The sequence below is a fragment of the Talpa europaea genome (assembly GCF_964194135.1).
Source record: "Talpa europaea genome assembly, chromosome: 7".
Lineage (NCBI taxonomy): Eukaryota > Metazoa > Chordata > Mammalia > Eulipotyphla > Talpidae > Talpa > Talpa europaea.
Genome location: NC_140074.1, coordinates 26,991,492 through 27,013,300, shown reverse-complemented (window position 1 = coordinate 27,013,300; position 21,809 = coordinate 26,991,492). Strand labels below are relative to the sequence as shown.

The following is a 21,809-nucleotide window of genomic DNA, read 5'->3' as shown; positions in this document are numbered from 1 at the left end:
TGTGGTAACCCAGTCTTGAGTTGTACATGGTATTATCACTACGGGAGTCTTCACTCTTTGTTTACTTTTTCCTTGAGCACAGAGAACTCTTACATTGCCAAGAAATAATAATATAGAAGGCATTAAGTCTTTGCCACATCTCTCCAATCTGAGGAATCCATATACTTCTCAATCTTTTGCTCCCTCTTTCTCTTCTTCTATTTCCTTCCCTCTCTCCCTCCCTCCTCTTTCATGTGCTTTGACTTTATTAATTAGTAGCAATTAAGGAGGAAAACATTTCTCTAGTGTTTTTATATCCCTATAGTTGCACTTCTATCACTATTTCATTTTTATTTTATTGTTACAACAGAAATTTGTTCTGGAGGTCAGAAATCCAAAATTAAGGTAGCAACAAGACCAAGTTTCTTCCAAAGACCCTACAGAAAAATCCTCCAGCTTTTGGTATCCACAGGGGTTCCTCAGGCTTGTAATTTTGCCCTTGTCTTGACATGGCCTTCCTTCTCAGTTTATGCCTTCGTGTGGACTTCTTTTAAGGATTTAGGGCCTAGAGTAATCCAGCATGATCTCACCTCAATTTAACTAATTATATTCATAAAGACCCCATTTTTTTTCTCTCTTTAAAGAGATGCGGTGAGAGGAGGATGATTTTCCAGAGACAGAGTGGGGAGCAGAACAGGCAGACTGACTGAAATTCACTGTTGAGGGGAGCAGCAGGCGAGACAGGAGAGGTCTGCTGCGCCATGTGGGTTGCTCCTGGCCGGCCTGGAATTGAACTTGAGCTGCAGAGGCTGTGGATTGCTTCATTGTGGGGTGCTTAACCCCTTGCGCCCCCAGGGAGGCCCCACAAAAACCCCATTTCCAAAATAGGTCATATTTTGAGTTTCCCAGTGGACATTAATTTTGAGAGAACTGTACACAGTATAGACATTCAACAGTTGTTCTCATTGGGGTACTCCCACTTATTTACTCATACCTTAATTTTGTTCGCTGAGTTGCCTCTCGAGTCTGCTGCAGTGTTCTTCATAAAAATGCTCGCTAATTAAAACATAAAAGATGGGGGCCTCCCCTGGTGGTGCAGCAGTTGAGTACTGGGCTGCAAGGCTGCCCGCAGCCTTTGCAGCGCTGGTTCGTTCCCCAGCCACCAGCGAGGGTCCAAACAAAAAAAAACAAAAAACACATGAAAGATGGTAGCTCAGTTTCTAGCAACTTACCATGAGAGGATTATGACATATCTTCATGATGGATTTAAGTGATGACTAAGAATGTTGATGTGTCACTGGGATACTGAAATGAACTGTTACACCAAGTACCTTGGTTGGGGGAAATACAATATACCCTAAATTACTGCAATATGTAATTTTGCCTATTCATTTTATATAACTAAGAATCACAGAATTCTTATATTTTAGAAACAGATACAAGCTTTGAGATAAAATAACCTATAGTTTTATGGATGAAATGAATCAGAAGGAATATCCATTAGCCAATTGGGGCACAACTAGCAGAACAAGGTTCCTAATTCCTTGCTCAGTGTTCAAGTCAGACTTTTCATGTTTATTAATATAATTTCCATTATGAATTTTTTCCACTTGAACACACTTTAGTTCTTGAAAACAAAATATTATTACATTAAACGAATCTCAGATAAATATATACAGGTGAATATTCCTTCTACAAAGTAGTTTCTCTTTTTGTGTTCCATGAAGAATGTATGAATCGTTGGTATTAGTAAAAATTCTGGACTTAAACAATATTGAGCCTTTCATAATCATGTTGTCCAAAGTTCCTCAGCTGTAACTATGGATACCATATGTTCCGTTAGACATATTGAAAACCAATTTTAAACTGTAAATCTTGAAAATATAATAAAGCTTTTCCCCAGTAAAAGGAACAAAAATATGCCTGCTTCTTTATTTGTGCACTATGAAATTTCTTATTTATTCACTTTGATTCTGCATTTACAAAAAAGTGCTGTAATAAAATACATGTACACTACTTCTGTTGCAAATATAGATAATATTTAAAGTGACTTTATATTTCTAATATAGGAGTTTTATGCTCTAAAATGGGAGTGAGCACATGATAATTCCTCACCAGTTGTCTCAATAAACAGCTCCATCTGTTTCCTTTAGTCTTAAACTATTGTATTATAAGATGTTGATATAAGGCAATGAAATGAAATTATCTTAATCTCCTTAATTTTTCTATCAATTTTCTAATGGCATACAACCAAAATAATTACTAACACATTGCTTTTTTTTTCTGTCATTAAGATTAATACTAATTGAAAACCAACTGAACAGAGTGCTAACACATTTTTAGTGCTGCATCAGTTTAACCAACACTAACCATTCTTTCTGTAAGGCTTCTACGTTTCTTCATGGTTAACATGGTTGCTTTCTAGAGAAAACACAGTTAACACGGGATATTATCATTTTACTTATAAGAAACATGAAAATATTTTACGTTAGATCAAAAATGAAGATGAACAAAGATGTGCATTAAGTGTTTTCATTACAAGCTTAGGAATAGTGTGTCATGTATTTACTGTTTACTCAATCTTAGAAACGTATTTTAGGAGGAAAATATGTTTATGTGAAGTGAGGAGATGCAATTTTTATAATATCCAAATCTCAAGTAATAAAAGAGTATTTTTAAAGATATTCAATAGAAAAAATTTCCCTTTTTAAAAATGGGGAAAGGATGCAGACTGACAAAAATGAAGCCTTTTTATAAAATTCAAGATATTCTTCTTTATTTAATATTTTCAATTTTCCCCCTAATTCATGAAGCCATTTTCTTTGACAAGCTTCAAAATTATTTTTCTCTCTACTAATCTGTTTAGCACTTAATAATTTTTGCCCATAAGACTATAAGATGTCAGATATCTTTACAAAGAAAGACTGGTTTTACTTATGCAAATTGTCCTCTTTGAGTTTGAGTTTGCTAAATTCAAGAGGAATGGAAAATGATGCCAGGTTGTTAGTAAGAAAATCACTTCCACATGAGAAAAACAAACTTAAATTAAGGGAATTTTCCCCTATGGTTCTGAAGATCCCAAAGACGACAGCAGGGGAATAGTCATCCACAAGAGCAGCTCCAATCTCTTAAAAGTGTGGGATGTGAGTGACGGTTCAGATGGCTCCATTCTAGCTGCAAATTCAGGACAGAACCATTAAAGTGACAGTGCCTTTTGTCCGCTTAAGGATGGCGACAGCTTCTTCATGGGTCACCCCTTCTAGACTCTGCCCGTTGACAGCAATGATCTGATCACCCCTTTTTAGACGCCCATCTTCAGAAGCTGCTCCCTGCAATTATAAAGTAGGCTTGTTTACTTCTCAAAAAGTGCTGCCTTGCAGCTACACAACAGAAAAAGAGCTAAACAAGAATGTAAATTGCTCTGCATGTATACACACATTGCTCTCAAGGCTCCACGGGCACTCCACAGCCATTAAGCAATGATGAACATACACAAAGGAGGCCTTTCACCTAACATTGAGACTCCAATTTGAGAAAGAATTTAGCAGTCAACAGATAACTTGGATGTCTTTTTGGTTGTTCAGCACAGCAGTTGGTGGAAAATCAAATTAATAAAGAATATTTGGGAATTTGCCTAGTAGGAATGATTTCACTGCATCCAAAATTTTCATCCGTTAAAGTAAACCTATACAAATAAGACAAAGGATAAGCAAAGCAGTTTTTGAGGATAAGGGCATGAGGACCAGAAAACCCAAAGCGTGCAGAAGCATAGAGCTCACATGCACACGGACAAGGGCCTGACAAGGCACACACCTTGCTAATTGTAATTCTTTCTGTGGCTTTAAAAACACTGTTCAAGATGTTTGGTTCTTTACTTCCTAAGAATAGGTGGAGCCTTCATATTCTTTATGGGACCTAAATGATTAAGATTAAATATAGACACCAATGTTTGAAGAAGAACCTCATCTTAAGGCATGCTTATATAGTAGGCAGTTAAGCAATTAAATGTAAGATTAAATATATGGAAAAGTTAATGAGGTATCCATAATGATGAAATTCTTAAAATATGTTCTAACTAGCATGCCTAAATAAATTCCTAAGCTGAAGAAAAGGATGCCTGACTTCTATTCACTGGCAAATGCTGTTTGTATTTTTGGACATACCAACAGCTTAAAAAAAATCTCTTAAATTATGCCTATAGCAAGGTAGTTATAAAGCATTTTAAGTTGCTTAATAATATTTTTTTTTCAGAATTTTTAACAGAATGTAACCTCCATAGGGGCACAGAACTAATCTAAATCTACATAAAATCACTTAATATGTTTGACTAAGTTCTGTTCCTACACACTGTAAAATTTTGAGATTCTGGAATTTCTCCTAAAAGAAATCATATTTAACTTTGTAGCTTCTGAAAAATGTCTTAACACATTACCTTATGCTTTCATAGGTTTAAATTATTTCATTATTTTCACCAATGTTGAAATAACTTTAACCTTATCTTCAAGATTCTTAAGATAGAACAGGTTACAATGTGATTATAAGTACATACATTTTTTTTTTATTTTATACCTTGACTTCAAGGATGTTCCTTAGTTCAGGTAATAGAGTTGTTAGATACTCTTCAAGTTTTTGGTAATTGCTTTTCCATTGTATTCAATGAAATTAAATTTGCAAAGTAATGTCCTGTTAATCTGCATATGTTTTTAATATACTTTCTATGCCTGTTTTAAATTTCATAATAACAAAAATTGCAAAGAAAAAGAAATTATCAGGGCTCTATAGCATACACATTTAAAATGTCCTATTTTCAAAAGACATTCAATCACCTGCATCTTGTTTTCAAAGGGAAAACTAAACTGTCTAACTAAAACTCATTCATATTTGTATGTATATTGTGAATAGTACCCATATAATCAAATTGAGGCTATTTTCCTTTAAATACAACTAAACCTCAAATTGGACAAAGTATTTAATGACTTGTTCCTGTGGGGGATTCTAAAAGAAAATCATCGACTGTTGGTCATTTGGTGTTACCTCAGGCCATAAACTAATAAGCCAGCTGCTGACCACTGTTAATGAATGTTTAGAGTAGAAAGGTTCCTTAAAATTTTGGGGCTTACCTTTGCAAACACTGTTTTAACATAAATGGGTAAGTCTCCATGAGGGCTGCCATATCCTCCTACTATACTGAAGCCTAAACCATCTGGTCCTCGATCTAAAGTAATAGACTTACATTGAGGAGGTCTACAATAAAGGGAAGGAAAAAAAGAGTTGCAAATTAAAAAAAAAAACTATATATATATGTAAATCTATAAATTACAGATTATCTGACATTGATCTAGAAGTAGCATAATTCTCTGCATTACTGAGAGTATATATGATAAGTATTTTTGGGATACTTAAACTGTCAGCGCATACTGGGCTCAGTATTTTAAATTTACATGATCAAATGATCCTACTTATTATCCTACTTCTACTAGTCATTTGCAGGTACCTTAAACTAACATTCTCGTGCCTTAAACTAACAATCATTTAAATCTTTTAAACTGAAAGCTCATCCCTTTTCCAGTTTCTTTAAGTGAGAGGACTAAAGAGCAGAAGATTATCATGGAATAAGAAAGAAACATCACTATCCCCTACTTCAGAGAGAAAAATGGATTATGAGCAATGTGAAATGTTGCATCAAGTTATTTTATATTAATATGACCCTTCTCCTTCATTTTCTGACTCACATACTCAAGTGCTGGGTAACTGAATTTTTTAAATCAAAAGGATGATTAATTAAATGAGCAAGCAAAGTGGAATTCTAAAAGGACAGATTTGACTTGTTTTATGTCACACAAATCAGTGACATCAAGACCAAACTGTTTACCAAAAAACTCAGAGCTGAACTGTGGGAAGGGTAGTGGCAAGCACACATGCCTATCTATATTCACAATAAACTAAATCCATGGCATAATTATTGAAGAGTTTAGAAACACTTCATTTCTACACTGCCTATCTTCATCTATTATTTCACCTTAAGTGACTGTTGGGGGAATAAAACCATAACATATGAACTCACCCTAAATCATCCTGAAATATACTGCTGGATGTCAACCCAGTAAAAGAAAGTCCAGAATTGGCAGGTTCCTGTTGATGACCTGTGATCACACTCACATCTCCTCCAGCAACCACCTGTACATAGGAGAAATATAAGGAGAAAAACACATGTTCATGTGGCTAGGGTGACAGCAATAATTTTTCTTCATAAAGAGCATTTGGATTAAAACATGTATTTTATTGTCTGCTTAATCATTCCTGATAACATAGTCCAGAGCCAAGAGAAAGAAATTTCACGAAGTCCAAAGTTCTCTTCAACTGACAGTAAAAATATTTTATTAACTCAGTTTTACAAATCTCTTCAATGCTTTTCAAACATGGTTTCATATGCAAATATTTTTAAAAGATCTTTAAAATACAAGCTACTCATATTATTTGAAATTCTAGCAATTAATCATTTACTACTAAGTCTTTATAATTTTCCCCCTTAGATGCAAGTATAAAACAATAAATTCACTGGGATAAAATGTGACAGATGTATTTCTTACATACTTTCCTGGAACTCTCATGTAATCATTTATGTTCAAGGGTAATATTATATAAAATAACAGCAGGAAACATAATCATTTTTACTGTTTTAACATCAAAGCTCATTTAACCTCAAGCTACCCATATACTGAACAGTGCTTGGGATGAGAATCTTACCTGCATTTCAATGGAGCCAGAGGCACTTTTCAATAAGTTAACTGCTTGTGTGTGAGTCATCCCCTCAGTGGATGTTCCACAGATTGTGACAATCCTATCTCCTACCTGCAAGAAGAAAGAAAAAGCAATGTGCCATGAAGAGTGGGACACTAGGACTCAAAAACCATTTCCTTCCCTACATTTCACAGCACATACAGATTGCTATCAGGCCTGCAATATAATCAAGGAAACCACTAAGTTCAAGAAGCAGTAACCACAAAAAGCAGCCTGCACATAATGGTTGAGATCTACATAACTGAGTTTTATAGGCTCTAGGGGTAGAAAAAGGGGTGGGGAAGGAATCACATGCTTCCATTTCTAGTGGGTAAGACACTGCTTCCTATTAAACGAATAAAATATCTCTTATCATTTGGAAACCAGACTTTCTCTGGACATTATTATTATACATTATTAGAAATGACATTAAGTAAGGGGCTGGAAAACTTCTAGATACAGGCCAAGTCCAACCCACTCCTCATTCTGATCAATAAAGATAGTCTGGAAGATAGTCGTGCTTATTTGGCAATTTTCACAGGTAGACCTGAGTAGTTGAAACAAAGTCTGAAATATTCATTATTTGGTTTATCAGAGAAAAAAATGTTCTTACCCCTGTGCTATGTGTAACAATTTTTAATCATTAGTCATAAATTTAGATGCCAAAGAGATGAAAGCATTCCCAATTAAGACAATATTTAAACTAAGAGGTGATTTTACTTTATGGAGACTTCAGTGTAATAGTCACAAGATTTCAGGACTGGGCAGTTAGTATAAATTCCATCAAAGCACTCTATGTTTGTATAATCCCTCCACACTGAAGTGAGTTTGGTAACATTGTAAGCCATATTTATATTAAAATTCTACAAAATTAACAATGAAATGCAACAAAAAGACCATTTTCATTTAATCAAGTTATACTGATGTTTAAACCAATGAATATGCAAAGAAAAAAGTCATTTCATACCGATATTTTGAAAACAGTTTTCTTCGAATGCTTTCTTTTTATAATCAGTAAGAAATATTAAATACAAACCTTCTCATTTCATTAGCTTGCAAATTTGCATACAACAGCAATTTCTCTTCTCTTACTATTTTCTTCACAACAGCAAACACTGTTGTGACTGAATTAGCTGATTTAAAAGCAGATATAGACAGTTAAAACTGGTTGCAACAAGTAGCCAGATTCAGTTTATAAAAACTTTTGCCAGCTTTGCTAGGGCAACCAAGGCTATTAGTAAAACTTACTCTGAGTTTCTGAGTCTGAGCTGCAACTCCATTTGCATGCATCATCGCGATAAATATAGGAACATCACCAAGTGGGCTGCCCACTCCTCCAGCAATGCTAATTCCCAATGAATCTGCAGGTCCCTACCATGAGAGACAGAATATTCTTGTTAAAGTGGTATTTCCGATTCACTTTTTGCTTTCTTTAGCACATTCCATAGTTAATTCTGATTTTCCAAGTGTGAGGACAGAAAATGAGTTCAAGAAAATTGGATTACTTAAAGTAAAACAGGTTCTCATCATAATTTAGGGAAATAAACTGTTCAGGAAGCAAAGGAAATCATCACATACTAAAGGAAAATCAGTAGTGGGACTGATGAAAATTGGATAAACTGAAAGTGAAAGGGCCACAAACTTCACAATCAGAGAGATCTGTCTTTAAAGCCAGGAGCCTGCACTTATCAACACTGGGACCTGGAATAAGTCCGCCCCCCTCTCAATGAATCACTAGATCGTCATTGACAAAATGGATCTCCACTCACAAAGGGTTGCAGGGAATATAAAATCAGAAGGTGGTGGCATAAGTGTCTACAAGAGAATTATCACACAGAAAAGGGTAACTGAATCATAGCTGCTTTTATTTTCTCTCCTGTGCATGACTGTCAGAACAATGTGTTCCAGGAGAATAGGAAGTATCTGTTGAAAGCTAAGGTTTACTTTTCAGTGTAAGTGAGAGGTCAGTCATTACTGTGTGTGGGGCTGTGTGGATGCCACTTTTGACAGAACAGAAAATGCCGACAATGGTTTTTCAAACAAGGCACTATGACTAGGAAATTCAGCAAAGATTGTGCTGTGCTAATTCTACTGCATATAATACTTTCCCACATTTACAATATTTTTTTTCAGATGATATTATAAAGCAGTACAGCTACCAGGAAAATATAAATGTAAATGCCTCTGAAGTCAACATTTTTTACTGTTTTCCCTCCTCCATGTTACCTTTTTTATTTCAACTGTTCTTAATCCCTGTATTTCTGATGCCACTATAAAGATAAAAAAAATACGAATATTAAAGCAATAACTGTAACTGGGTGAAAATAAATGTTACCCAATTTTTTTTGAAAGGGGGTGCTCAAAATTGCTTTTAGACACAATTAAATCTTTCTTAAAGGAACTATTTCTCCAATTGGAAAAGTACACAGACACCATCCCATTTTTTCTTTGTTCTTATAAACATTGATTATATAACTGCATAATCCACTCTGAATGAATTAAGGACAGAATGTGTTTTGGAGAGAAAGACACATGTGCACAGCTGAGAAGAATAAAGTCGTGAATGTATTAAAAAGAATCCATGGACTTAAGTACCTAAATTTCTAGAATATTAGTCATATTGCAAACAGAGACTGCCATATGGTTAGATCCCTCAATTTGAACAACTTTCAACCAATGCTTCTCGCCAAAAAACCTTCTGCATCATGATTTCATGTAATTAAAACACAGGAGGATTATATTCATTTTTTCGATCAAAATTTTTGGAATCTTCATGGAAAAAAAGGCTTCACTTGATAATATCTTTGATTTATTGGTGTTACATTAAACAGAAATGAAATGAAAATCAAATGAGAAAAGCTGCCAAAGGCACAACTTCATACTGTTCAGAATTTTTGCCTATATGCATCTTGCACTAATATCAAGGCATAGAATGATATGGAGGAAAAATATTTCAGAGGTAAATTAAAGTAGTGGGGGAAAAATCAACGTTGAGGACCAAAATTCAAATCTGTAAGCCATGCTTAAATATCAAACCAATCTTACATGCATTCTTCTTTGAGCTACTTTCCAGGGAGTCAGATGTACTGGATCCAGAAAGTGGAAAAGTGAATGATGACAGGCTGCCCTCACTCATCTACAAATATATAACAATTATTTTACAAAGTTTTGGAAGCAATAAGGCATCCTCTAAAAAGCACATATCAGAATTCAATTTTTTAAATGTATCTAGAGAGAAATACTATAAGAGTGCAAATAATACTTTGAAGGGCAATTTAAAATTCCTACTCATTATTTTCTCAAGGAAGTTGTCCAGTGATGGAGAGAAACTGAAGTTAGAAGGGTGGATGAAACTGAGCTCAATCAACCTAAAATTTCAGTGGATTTCCATAATCTGATTCAAGTTAATCTCAAAAATTTAAACTATGTTGTACATGACTAGAAAGGAAATAACAACGGCACAACTTGGGCTAGTATACAGGAAAAAAAAGGTAGTCATCAGGAGTGAGTAAGGGATCTTTAAGGACAGGCTGATGAAAATGGGCTTCTGTGATCAGAAAAGAAAACTGAGGCAAGGGGCTTGCAAAGAGATTTGAACTATATAAGCACGTTGTATACAGGTGGCAGGAATCTACAGTTCACCTACATGGGGTATTTCCATTTGAATATAGATTAATAAATGTTACAAAACAATTCAAAATGTTACCTTGGTTTGCTTTACATATATTTAAATGGTGAACTTTGCTGATTACGGGGAAAAAATCGTATCAGAAAAGAATACTTGAAATAAAATTGCACTAAATGACTTAGAAACTACTTATTCTACATTTTGTTTACCTGTCTACTCTAATTTCTTGCTCTTTCATATCAGACTGTCTGTAAGCCACTCCACCAGGTCTGCACACACACCCGCAGGCAGAACCACAGTCAGGGTCCCCCTGAGCTCAGTTTGGTATGTCGACTGTAGACCCTGATGAGTTCCACAGCTACCCACCTGGCTGATCTGAGAAGGTCTCCTCTCTGAATGGAATGGAGCAGCTTTGATTCTTCCGACTTCCAAGGTTACTGTGCCTAGGGAACACTGGGGGAGTGGTTGTTTCATGGAAACATTGAAAAGTGCTGTCATGATTTTAGGAATACATTTTACTCCATATTCATTAAAGAAAATTTGGAAATAAAATGAAACAGGAAAAATAGGACTATATGTCTCCAATAATTACATCCCAATTACTGTTAACAAAATTATAAGATTTTATATTACATAGTTATATCTACAATATAGATATAATTTGTGTTCTGTAATCTCCCTGATTTTATTTTTCATGTTAACAGTTACCATAAATATCGTTTTAAACAGACACATGTATACCATATGCTTTGCTTTGTTTAGTGAAATTTATACAGTTTTTGTCAATTGTGTTGCATCCATTTTTCCTATCATTATAAAGAGCACAACCAAGAACCTGAGCACATGACATTTTTGTGAATTGAGGATTATTTATGTGAGCTTTTTAAATGAAGAATTATGAACTCAAAACAACAACAATAAGCAGCAATAGCTACATAGCAAAGTTATGCTAAGGCTCTCATCATATACTGTCAGAATGATTTTTTAAACAGTGGTTTAGTTTTAAAATTAATTTTACTGCTTTATGGAGTTAACAATTATTTTTAATTTATCTCAAAATGGAGGATATTCCTCACTAAAAATAATATTTACCTTATTGTTAATAATTGATAAATCTGTAAGAAATGATACATTTAAGTGTACTTTATTAATAACTAAATTTAAACACATATGCATCTACCAGATTCCACCAAAAAACACAGCAGTAAATAGTCATAGGATCAGGGGCCTCCCAGGTGGCGCAAGGGGTTAAGATGCAGCACTATGATGCAATCCATAACCACTGCAGCACGAGTTCAATCCCCAGGCAGGGAGGTGGCGCACATGGCACAGCAGACCTCTCCTGTCTTGCCCACTGCTCCCCTCAGCAGTGTACTTCAGTAGATCTGCCTGTCCTGCTCCCCACTCTGTCTCTGGTGAATCCTCTCACCCTCTCCATCTCTGTTCTAGACTCTAGCTCTTGTATGCATAAATAAAAAAATCTTAAAAAAACAATCTTAGGATCACCTGAAAATCCCTCCGTGAGTCCAGTCACTGAAGGAAGCTCCTACAAGCACCTGAGACCTTTGACAGTTCTAACGCTGCTGGTCACTGTCATGAAGGCTCATGTCATTTGACACACAACACATGTCAGGATACCAACCAATCGGATCTTTTTCTCATCAATGTTTAACTATTTATCTTCAGGTCATAAGAACACACTCCTCGCTAAGGAAAACGAGGTAAGCATTGCATTTTGTAGGAACCTAAGTCCCCTCTAGAAACTGGAATATTCTCTGACAGAAAATAAACCTAAAGTTCCTGGAGCTGAATTTTTAAATGACTACTCTGTATTTTACAATTTATTTTAAAAATGATGCAGGCTCTGCTTTTTAAATCAGTAAATGATTATTCATGGAGGAAATATATTTCATAACATAAAATGAACTAAAACCTGGTAATTATTGATATAATTTCCAGTGAAGGTACTACCAGGTAAATCTGCATTAAATCACCTTCACTTCATAAGGATGACCCATTCACTTTCATTTTTTTTTAAAGAATTATTTATTTATTTATTTAAGATTTATTTATTTATACAAGCACTGGGTATAGTCAGAAGCGCGGGAGGGTGAGAGAAATCACCAGAGCCAGAGTGGGGAACAGAACAGGCAGACTGAAGAAACATATTTCTGAGGGGAGCAGCGGGCAGCATGAGAGGTCTGCGTGCCATGTGGGACCCTTGCCGGCGGCCGGGGATCGAACTAGCGCTGCAGAGGCTGTGGGCAGCTTCACAGCCCAGCGCTCAACAGCTGTGCCACCAGGGGAGGCCCATAAGATTTATTTATTTATGCATACACGAGTTGATTTGTAGGCGAGAGGTGCAGGGGATGAGAGGACACCAAAGACAGAGTGGGGAGCAGAACAGGAGGATCTACTGAAATACACTGCTGTGGGGAGCAGGAGCAGCAGGCAAGACAGGAGAGGTCTGCTTGACCATGTGCCCTAGCTGGGGATCAAACTCATGTTGCTGTGACTGGAAACAGCTTGACAGCGGTGAGACTTAATCCCTTGTGCCATCAGGGAGGTGCATTCACTTTGATTTTTAAGTCAAATTTTACATAGTTCAGTTGTTTAACTTGAGGAATGTGAGGTAACACTGGCTTAATCATTGTGTTTACTTTAGAGTAAGAATAAGATTTGAACCAAATATTTTCTTCTTTGGCTCAAGACAGTTAAATCTCTTCCACATTCTTCATGTCTGGAAAAACACAGACATCCAATCTAGTGTGCCTAGAAAGGGGCTAAGAGGCTGGAACAGCAGAATCCAGAAAGTATAATCTCCACAGGTACCCTGAGTGTTCCTCTGTCACCTCCTGAATTTCTGCCAAATCACTTTTCAAAGCCCAAAGATGAGAATCTTCACTTATGCCACATGTCATAAGGATAAGTTCAAATATAAATACGAAGTTAATATTTTTGTTTCTCCTTTGCTGTCTGAGTATGTCCTTTCCTTTACAAAAACATCCATATACTACTCACCTTAAAGAGGTAAGATTTATAAATAAAATCTTTATAATATTTAGATTTATAAATCTTTTTATTTATAAATCTTTCCTCTTTAAGTTGAGCAACCAAAAAAAAAAAAAAGAAACCAGAAAGAAAAAGAAAAATACCGTATGGTTTCACTGACAGGAGGAATTTATAGGAACCAAATAAGGGATCAGGAAAAAAAAGTAACTATAATGAAGTAAAAATCAAAATCAACAGGCAACCATAGACCAGAGACATTCTCTAGGTGGGGTGACGGAGAGGGACCAAAACAAGGTTGGGAAGAGCACAAGGGACTATGGTGATGGTGCACGGGTGAATTGGTGGTGGGAATGTCATGGGAAATCATATACTGTAGAAAAATGAAGGACGATGTAATAAACATGCATATAGAAAATAAAGTGAATCAGGAAAAAAAAGATGACAGATTTATTAAGATCATATAGTGAATAAACACTATATGTTTATTCTTTAGCAATTTGTCACTTAAATATGGCATCTGGCTTCTAAGTATGTCTTTAAAAAAATACTTAACGAGTTTATTTATTTTTGTGTAGAAGAGCTGGGGTGTAGGCCAGGTGTGTGTGTGTGTGGGGGGAGGGGGAGTTGAGAAGAGACAGAGTGGGGAGCAGAACAGAGTGGGGAGAAGAGACAGAGTGGGGAGCAGAACAGGCCCATCTACTGAAATATACTGCTGAGGGGAGAAGCAGGCAGGACAGGAGAGGTCTTGGGGGTCACCTCCTTGGCTGGGGATGGGACTAAGAATGTAGCAGTGATAGTGCTAAGACTTAACCCCTAGGCCACCAGAGAGGCTCTTGAGATGACATTTTAAATAAAAGAACTCAGTACCTGTTTGACTTTGGTAACTCAATTTACATTCTCTTTCTTCTTTATTATTCTACAAAATATTGTAGACTTTTACCTTTAGCAACGCAGCAACAGTTTCCTGAGTTGCATTACGGACATCTTCTCCATTCACCATTAATATCTGGTCTCCCTGCATCAGTCTTCCATCAGCATCTGCAATTCCTCCTTTGACAATGTCGGACACAAATACTCCAGTGTCATTTCTACAAACATAATTTTGTATTTCAAAATTTTTCTCAAATGTCATGAAATACTTCATACAAAGGTAAATTTTTTAACTGAAAAACTTACTTCTATTTTCATGGCTTTAAAAAATGTTAACATTTTCTGCATTACTGGAAATTCTAATACATTACTGGAATTAGTTATTGTGATAAATAGTTCATATAGTATTTCAGAGACTAAACAGCTATTTATAAGCATATTTCATCTTCAATAGGTATATACTGAGTAAAAATGGTTATTATTTTCATTTTATGGGTCATATAGTTATTAAATGGCAAAATCTGAACTTAACAGTCAGTTCATGGGTGTTTAATCTACTGTTCTTTTCTATGCCATAATGAAACCTGGAACCAATATTTACCAGTAGTTACATAAAAACTTTGCAATTAACATAAACATTATTAACATTAAAAATAATGAATGTGTATTTCACACTAAACCAAATATTATCTAGAACTTAAAAAAAGTACCATTCTTGTAATCTTTTATTTTGTAGTCATTACAAAGGTAACTTTCATGTAAGATATATTTATTCAAAATGAACAAATAGGAATCTTATTTTAATCCTCCTTTCATTGATGAAACTGTGAACAAACCAAGAATTTCTTGTTGGAATAGAAAGATAACTAAGTGGAAATGTTTACTGAAAGTTTAATTATATCTCTTGAGCTTACCAAGGCCATGAGTTCAAATGAGGCATTTTTACCTTTTGATCCCTGCTTTCCCATTTTCAGAATATTGGTGCTGAATTTACTATTATATATTTTTATTAATATTATTTATATGCAAATACTTAAAGTAGGTACTAAATCCACATATGTCCACCAGTTTGCCACCCCACTCTATTATTTAACTTTCAATTCCCATTTAAAAGCATGTTATTGTTCACGCTGATCCTTTTCTTCCTTTTACTGGACCTCAAATTATCATTTAATTACTTTTTACCTCAGTTCAGTCACCTCTTTTTACTTCCCTTAAACAGAGTCACATGGCCCTGATAAGGGGCTAGGGAAGGGGAGGAGATCTGGTAAGACACTAAGCTAGTGTAGCAGGAAATCTGCACACACATACTGTTTATAGCCTGTCTACTCAGAGTTCATTTTCCAGCCCGAGAACACATCTGGAGGAGTGCAAGAAGCCAGTGCTATCTGATGACCAGCCACAGCACAGTGGGACTAGACTGAGACCAGGTCTCCAGAAGAGTGATAAGGAACTCCAGGGGCTGGACATCACAATCTCCTGGCAGTGATGAAGGCCAGCTTACTGCTCAACTGTCTTTGTTCAACTTACAATAAAAATGAAGCTGGAAATGAAATGTTAAGGTGGTTTTTTCAGCGTGCTCACCCCCCCATCTTTCAAATTGTCGGCTGTTTAAGGTTCACTTTAAAGATTCAATTCCTGTCTCTACTTCATTGGCATTCAGTGGTGACAGATGGTCTGAGCGCCAGTCTTCCGGGTACAGTCCCTTTTTCTCCTTTGCTTCCACGACTCGTCACAATTCATCTCTGTCACTCAGCAATAGATTATTTGTTGCAAGGATATATTTAATTCTTGTTTGCCAAACTGAGATTTTTTTTTTTTTAAGTCAGGAACCATACCTTACTTGACTCTGTTTCATCAAACCTAATATATTTCCTTGTACAAAGCAGTTACTAAAAAAATATCCAATGACTTTTTGTCCAGTACTTTCAAAATCCCCTAACATACTTATAAGGTTTGAAATTCAAGTTTGACATTACATTACTGAGTAGGCTGACGATAACTACCTATAGAATACTAACAGCAAATGATGATTCCATTACTACTAGTATTCTTCAAAAGAATTTGAAGTCAGTTATTTTCAAAAGGCCACTGGTTTTGTCCTCTTCAAGTCATACCTTTTGCCAACAATACTTAATCCCAGACCTTTTCCTGGCTTCTTCTGCAGCTCAATGGTGAGGGTGTCATAAACGTCCTCCTCTTTATATGGAGCCTCATCTCTGTAGAGAGTGAGACGCACTCTTTGTGGTGTTTGTCTCAGGACATTTATTGCTTCATCATGGGTGGCCTTTCTCAAGTCAATTCCATTCACCTGCATAGAAATGGGAAGTGACTATGGCATATATGATGAATTAAGAAAGAGAAGGAGGGACAGAAAGGATAGAAAGGGGAGAGAAGGAGAAAGAAAGAAATAGGAAAACAAAGTCCATTTTCCACAAAGCAACATTTTCTTTGTTAATTGTAAAGGCCAAACACATAGCATCCCATACCTCTAAAATTTGATCTCCAGCCCAGAGTCTTCCATCTTTACATGCTGCTCCTTCTTCATAAACTTCATGGATAATAATTGCACCCTAAGGACCCAAATGAACACTCATCCTTTATCCATTCTCCCAAAGAATGGTGAGTAGAAATGGAGTTAGAACACAATGTACTTCTATAGATATCGATAGACTTACAGACTTACGGCTGTATATCAAAATTCAAAGAAAATTACTAAAGATTCAAAGAAGCTTATATTTCTAATGATAATAATTTAAAGAAAAATTTAAAATAATGTAAAGAATATAAACTATACATCTGTAAAGACATATATATGTAATAGATATAAAACACCTCTCTTATCTGCAAATGAAGTGATTAGATTTGAAAAGTTACTTTTGGTATTTAGAAAATTTTACAAACAAATTATTCATTTTTTCAAACTTATCTCAATAATCCAACTATATATGGACAGTACAAAAGGAAACTAAACTATGCCAAGGACTGGGGAACTGCCAGACCTATTATGAACCTAAAGGTCACAATCACAGGTGTAAAATAATCCTATTGAGTCAGATTAAAGTACTCAAGATAAACATCCTAGTGCACAGCTGAATATGTGATCAATTAAAATAACAATGTATGAGGCATTTTGGTAAGCCCTTATATTTCATTTAATAAAACTGAAAACAATCTTCCCAGTGACAAACTCTTAGGCTGGCTGAGGAGCCTGCCTGTGTGTCTGAAGCCTCTCACCAGCAGAGTGTCAGACCCTCCAACGATGCTCAGGCCCAGTCCTGTTCGCCCTTTGGAAATCTCAATTGTTGTTTCGCAGCCTGGGATAATGGGGCAGGTTGCAGGATCAGAAGCAAAGATTGCTGGTGTTGATGATCTGCTAGTACCTAAAATTTAAAAAAAAAAAAAAGCAAATAAAAATTGATTAGATGGCCTTATCTATCAAACTCACCAACATCTTTGCCTTGGGGAGGACAGAGTAGGAAAACAAACCAAGATTGGTAATAAGAAGATTTCAATAATCTTTTATCTATGTTAAAAAAAATCAAACAAATATGATTATATCATCGTTGGTAATTTAAGGTGGTGGTTGGGCACAAAAATACCTGCTTAATTATTTTATTATATTGTAGTTTTTAGATTTATAGCAATAATATATATGAAGGATTGAAAACAGAATTGATTTGAACCTCTAGTTTCACTTTGATAATGTACATTTCATTGGAGTCAAACAAACTTGTTTTAAAATTATGACTTATAGGGCCTCCCCGGTGGCACAGAGGTTGAGTGCTGGGTTGTGAAGCTGCCTGCAGCCTCTGCAGCGCCAGTTCGATCCCTGGCTGCCGGGTGAGGGTCCCACATGGTGTGCAGACCTCTCCTGCCAGCCGCTGCTCCCCTCAGCAGTGTACTTTGTCAGTCTGCCTGTTCTGCTCTCCACTCTGGTGAATTCTCTCACCCTCCCATGCTTCTGACTATACCCAGTGCTTGTATAAATACATAAATAAATCTTTAAAAAAAATTATGACTTATAAACCTCAGAAATGACATGTGTGGCAGGGCCCAAAAACATTCAGTGAGACCTTAAAACATAAAGCACATAGTAGTTCTGGCCATAGTGCTTGCCTTTTAGAGCTTTTACTGTTTCTGTTTTTTCTCCCTTTTCTTCTTATTCTAGAGCAAATCTTATATAATTAAATCTGAGCATATATGCAACTGGATTTAATGTATGATCTTATAAAACATGAAGTTAAGATCTATATGCAGTTTGTCTCCTTGTGTCTTTCTTGATGTTTCATAAATTCAGATACTAAATCCAGGTACATGCATGCTCAGAGCTGAATTGATAAGGAAATGAACAAACAAGGAGAATGTAACTTCACACCTTGTTTTATGATAATCTTATATCATATGTTTTATGATGTACCAACGAGCATACAACAAACAGCATATTTTGAGAAAACTAGGACACTTGGTAGAGTAGCTTATGCTTTAGACAAGATGCTCTCTTTTTAGGAAAGAATCTGAGACAGACTATTTTCTTCCTCCTGAAATGGTAAGAACAGGTGTAAGATATTTTCTTTTATGTTATGTTTTCATTCAGCATTTCATATTTTTTAGACAACACTATTTAGGGATCAACATAAAATTGAAAATTGAGAAAATTTCCATAAATTTTTAACACTTTGGTGAATTACCCAGTCTTTCTAAATGAAGAATTATGTTCATCAGATATGTATTACTTTAAGACTTTTTCCCCCGACTATATTACAAGTGCTTTAAACTGCTTTTTAAAAAAACTGAATGTTTCACTTTAGAACCGAAACATTCTTTTCCCCAACTACACAATAGGACAATGTGTTCAAATGTTTTTTTTTTTGATACTTCAAAACTTGAAATTAATTGTTTTATTAAAGAGTACTGTAGTTTTTCCTCAAAAAGTAACTCAAAGGAATAATTTGTCTCAATATACTACAATGGAATGCATATCAATCTACTTGACTGGATCCACTACACATACCGTGGCACTGACTAACCTTCTTCTTTCTTCCAGGGTCAGGCATAGCTGATCCCACCGGTGAAGTGGGTATTACTGTATCCCTCTTACATATTAGAACACTATGACTTAGAGAAGTTAAATCAATTGCTCAATATAAAAAATGGAAAGCATCAATTCTAATTCACAGTCAGAAACCTTATTAAATCACAGGTTCCCTTAGGAAAAAGTCATAGGAGAGCAGAGTATTGCTCTCTTGCTTTAGAACGAGACTAAGAGTGGTAGATGGCTATTTAAGATGGCCAATTATTGTACCACACATCATCACATGCCTAATAGGCCAGCACTCTCTCTTAAGGAGTCTCTCTTTTTATACCACCTCTCACCAAGGCCTCCTTGTTGCGGCCTTTCAAACACTAACTACAGGCAGGCAGTTGGCTCCCAATTAGGGACATGCTGCTGAGTTCAAGTGTGTCAAACACGCGGGCCTCAGGTGACACTAGCCCTTACTTCGGATGGGCTCTGGTTCCTGGGAGCCAGATGGAAGGGCTGTTGCAGATTGGGAGCTGTTCTTTCTTTCTCCAGTGGCTGAAGCAGAATCTGGATTCTCAGCATGAACAGTAAGTTTCACTGATGTTTTTGCTGTTTTCAAAAGGCTAATAAACTGGTAGGGTATTGGTGTGGAGGGCAAACAAAATATAAAAGCAAATTAGTAGCTGTAAACAAAGAAGTCATTATTATAATTGGAGTCCAATTCTATCTATGCTTGAGAAATGAGTTATAGGAAAATTATTTCCTTGTCAGGACTTAAGGGAGCAAGAAAGAATGATTCTAATTTCTTTCTAGTTTCTCAACTTAGCTGATACACATTAATGCCACAGTCATTTTCTACTGTAAGTTTAGTTCTCACCATATTCTACCTTACTTAAGTACAGGGTTTTTAACCTTTTTACATTTCTCATCTACCTCTCTGCTCTCTACAACCTTAGAAGACATAAGCAATATTGTTCCCACTTCCTGATTCTACAGTGAATCTGAAGCAACTTACATGAACGTTATGAATGGAAAAGAAACACATACATCAAAATCAGAATAAGAAAAACTGCAACAGAAGAATCAATCAAATGGAAAGTTAAGACACAGATACTCTGGATTAAATGATCCAATTTATGCTAGTATTTACGCTGAATTTAAGCTGAATATAAAAAAAATAGCTTTAAGTTTTTTGCTGGCCAAAGTATAGATGGAAACATTTGCACACCAAGTCTCAAGAGTAACAGTTTTTTATTCTGCCATTTTTATGTGAAAGGTCTCAAGGGAGATTCCTCATAAGTACTATAATCACTTTAAAGGAGGAGCAAACTCAGGTTTGAAGAACTGTTTAACCCAATAAAAGTGATAGATTTAATGAGTGAGTCTTAAAAACATGTTTATAAAGCAATATACACAGTAGATACTTAATGGAACAAATATGCATTAAAAATATTCTGTTGGTATTAAAACTGTTATCCTTTGTTTAAATGCTTCAAGGTTTCCTAAGGGCAAACCAAAATGGTAATTATCCACAATGCCTCCTCAATACTGACTTTACCAGTCAATAAAAACTTTCTTAACATCACCATGAGTGGAAAACAGAAACTGAAGAACTGCATAATCTCTTCCTTAAGAATATCTGTCTAACAGAACTCTAAAATACTATGATCCACCAAACACATATATTCTCTCTCTCTTTCTCTCTCTCTCTCTCACACACACACACAAACACACACACACACACAGTAGCCATGCACAAGGATGGGTTCACATCAGTATTTGCTTTCTTTTGGAAAAGTACCTTTTCAACAGGATGACCAACAACAACTTCATCATCTATAGCCAAGATCTGATCTCCAACTTTGAGTCGTCCATCCTAAATTAAAATATGTCCAATTTTGAGTGATTTTCCAGAAATAATTCTCTACCAGTTTATGACAGAGGGAAAAGCAAAGCCTCACCCTGGCTGCTACCCCATGCTCTGTTAGACTCTTTATGATGACTCCATGGAGAGTATCTTCTTCACTGATAGCAATGCCCAAACCCCCTTGATCCTAGAGAAGTAAAAATGACAATACTCAGAAGATTCAAAACAGATTAATTTTATACAAAAGAAAAGACATAAGGACATAACTACTGAATGCTATCTTATACCCAAGTAGTAGCAAAGCAATGAAAACTTGCATAATCCCTTCAATGGTGAAAGACTATTGGTGCTTTAGTGGAGGGAGTAGTGTGATAACATGTATTTGTAGAGGTGTGAGAACTATACCCCTAAAACACACATTGTGATATATATCAAGTACCTCAACAAACTTAACTGTTTAAAAATAGAATTTATTTTCTTAAGCAAATTATAAATATTCTAATGGGAAAACCCATCCATTTCTCCCATAAAATGACTATTCAAGTGTTTGCACTTGAATATTTCACATCCATATGTATAATCTCTAGTACCTTTGTGTTATATATATGTGTGTGTATATATATATGTGTGTGTGTGTGTGTGTGTGTGTG

The 21,809-nt window shown here is 35.6% G+C and overlaps 1 protein-coding gene across 1 annotated transcript in view; it reads right to left on the bottom strand.

Moving 5' to 3' along the window:
- Nucleotides 1–3,161: 3,161 nt before the first annotated feature.
- The window catches only part of MPDZ (multiple PDZ domain crumbs cell polarity complex component), a gene marked incomplete at both ends in the record, with an annotated part of 141,580 nt that continues 122,932 nt past the window's right edge, over nt 3,162–21,809 (bottom strand). Inside the window, 15 exons of the mRNA XM_084237770.1 lie at nt 3,162–3,308; nt 5,100–5,223; nt 6,044–6,156; nt 6,727–6,831; nt 8,008–8,130; nt 8,986–9,029; nt 9,805–9,895; nt 10,754–10,840; nt 14,340–14,487; nt 16,387–16,580; nt 16,759–16,842; nt 17,507–17,652; nt 19,770–19,923; nt 21,094–21,168; nt 21,254–21,346. Coding sequence (XP_084093896.1) covers nt 3,162–3,308; nt 5,100–5,223; nt 6,044–6,156; nt 6,727–6,831; nt 8,008–8,130; nt 8,986–9,029; nt 9,805–9,895; nt 10,754–10,840; nt 14,340–14,487; nt 16,387–16,580; nt 16,759–16,842; nt 17,507–17,652; nt 19,770–19,923; nt 21,094–21,168; nt 21,254–21,346 — 1,728 coding nt within the window. The remainder of the gene's footprint in view (nt 3,309–5,099; nt 5,224–6,043; nt 6,157–6,726; nt 6,832–8,007; nt 8,131–8,985; nt 9,030–9,804; nt 9,896–10,753; nt 10,841–14,339; nt 14,488–16,386; nt 16,581–16,758; nt 16,843–17,506; nt 17,653–19,769; nt 19,924–21,093; nt 21,169–21,253; nt 21,347–21,809) is intronic.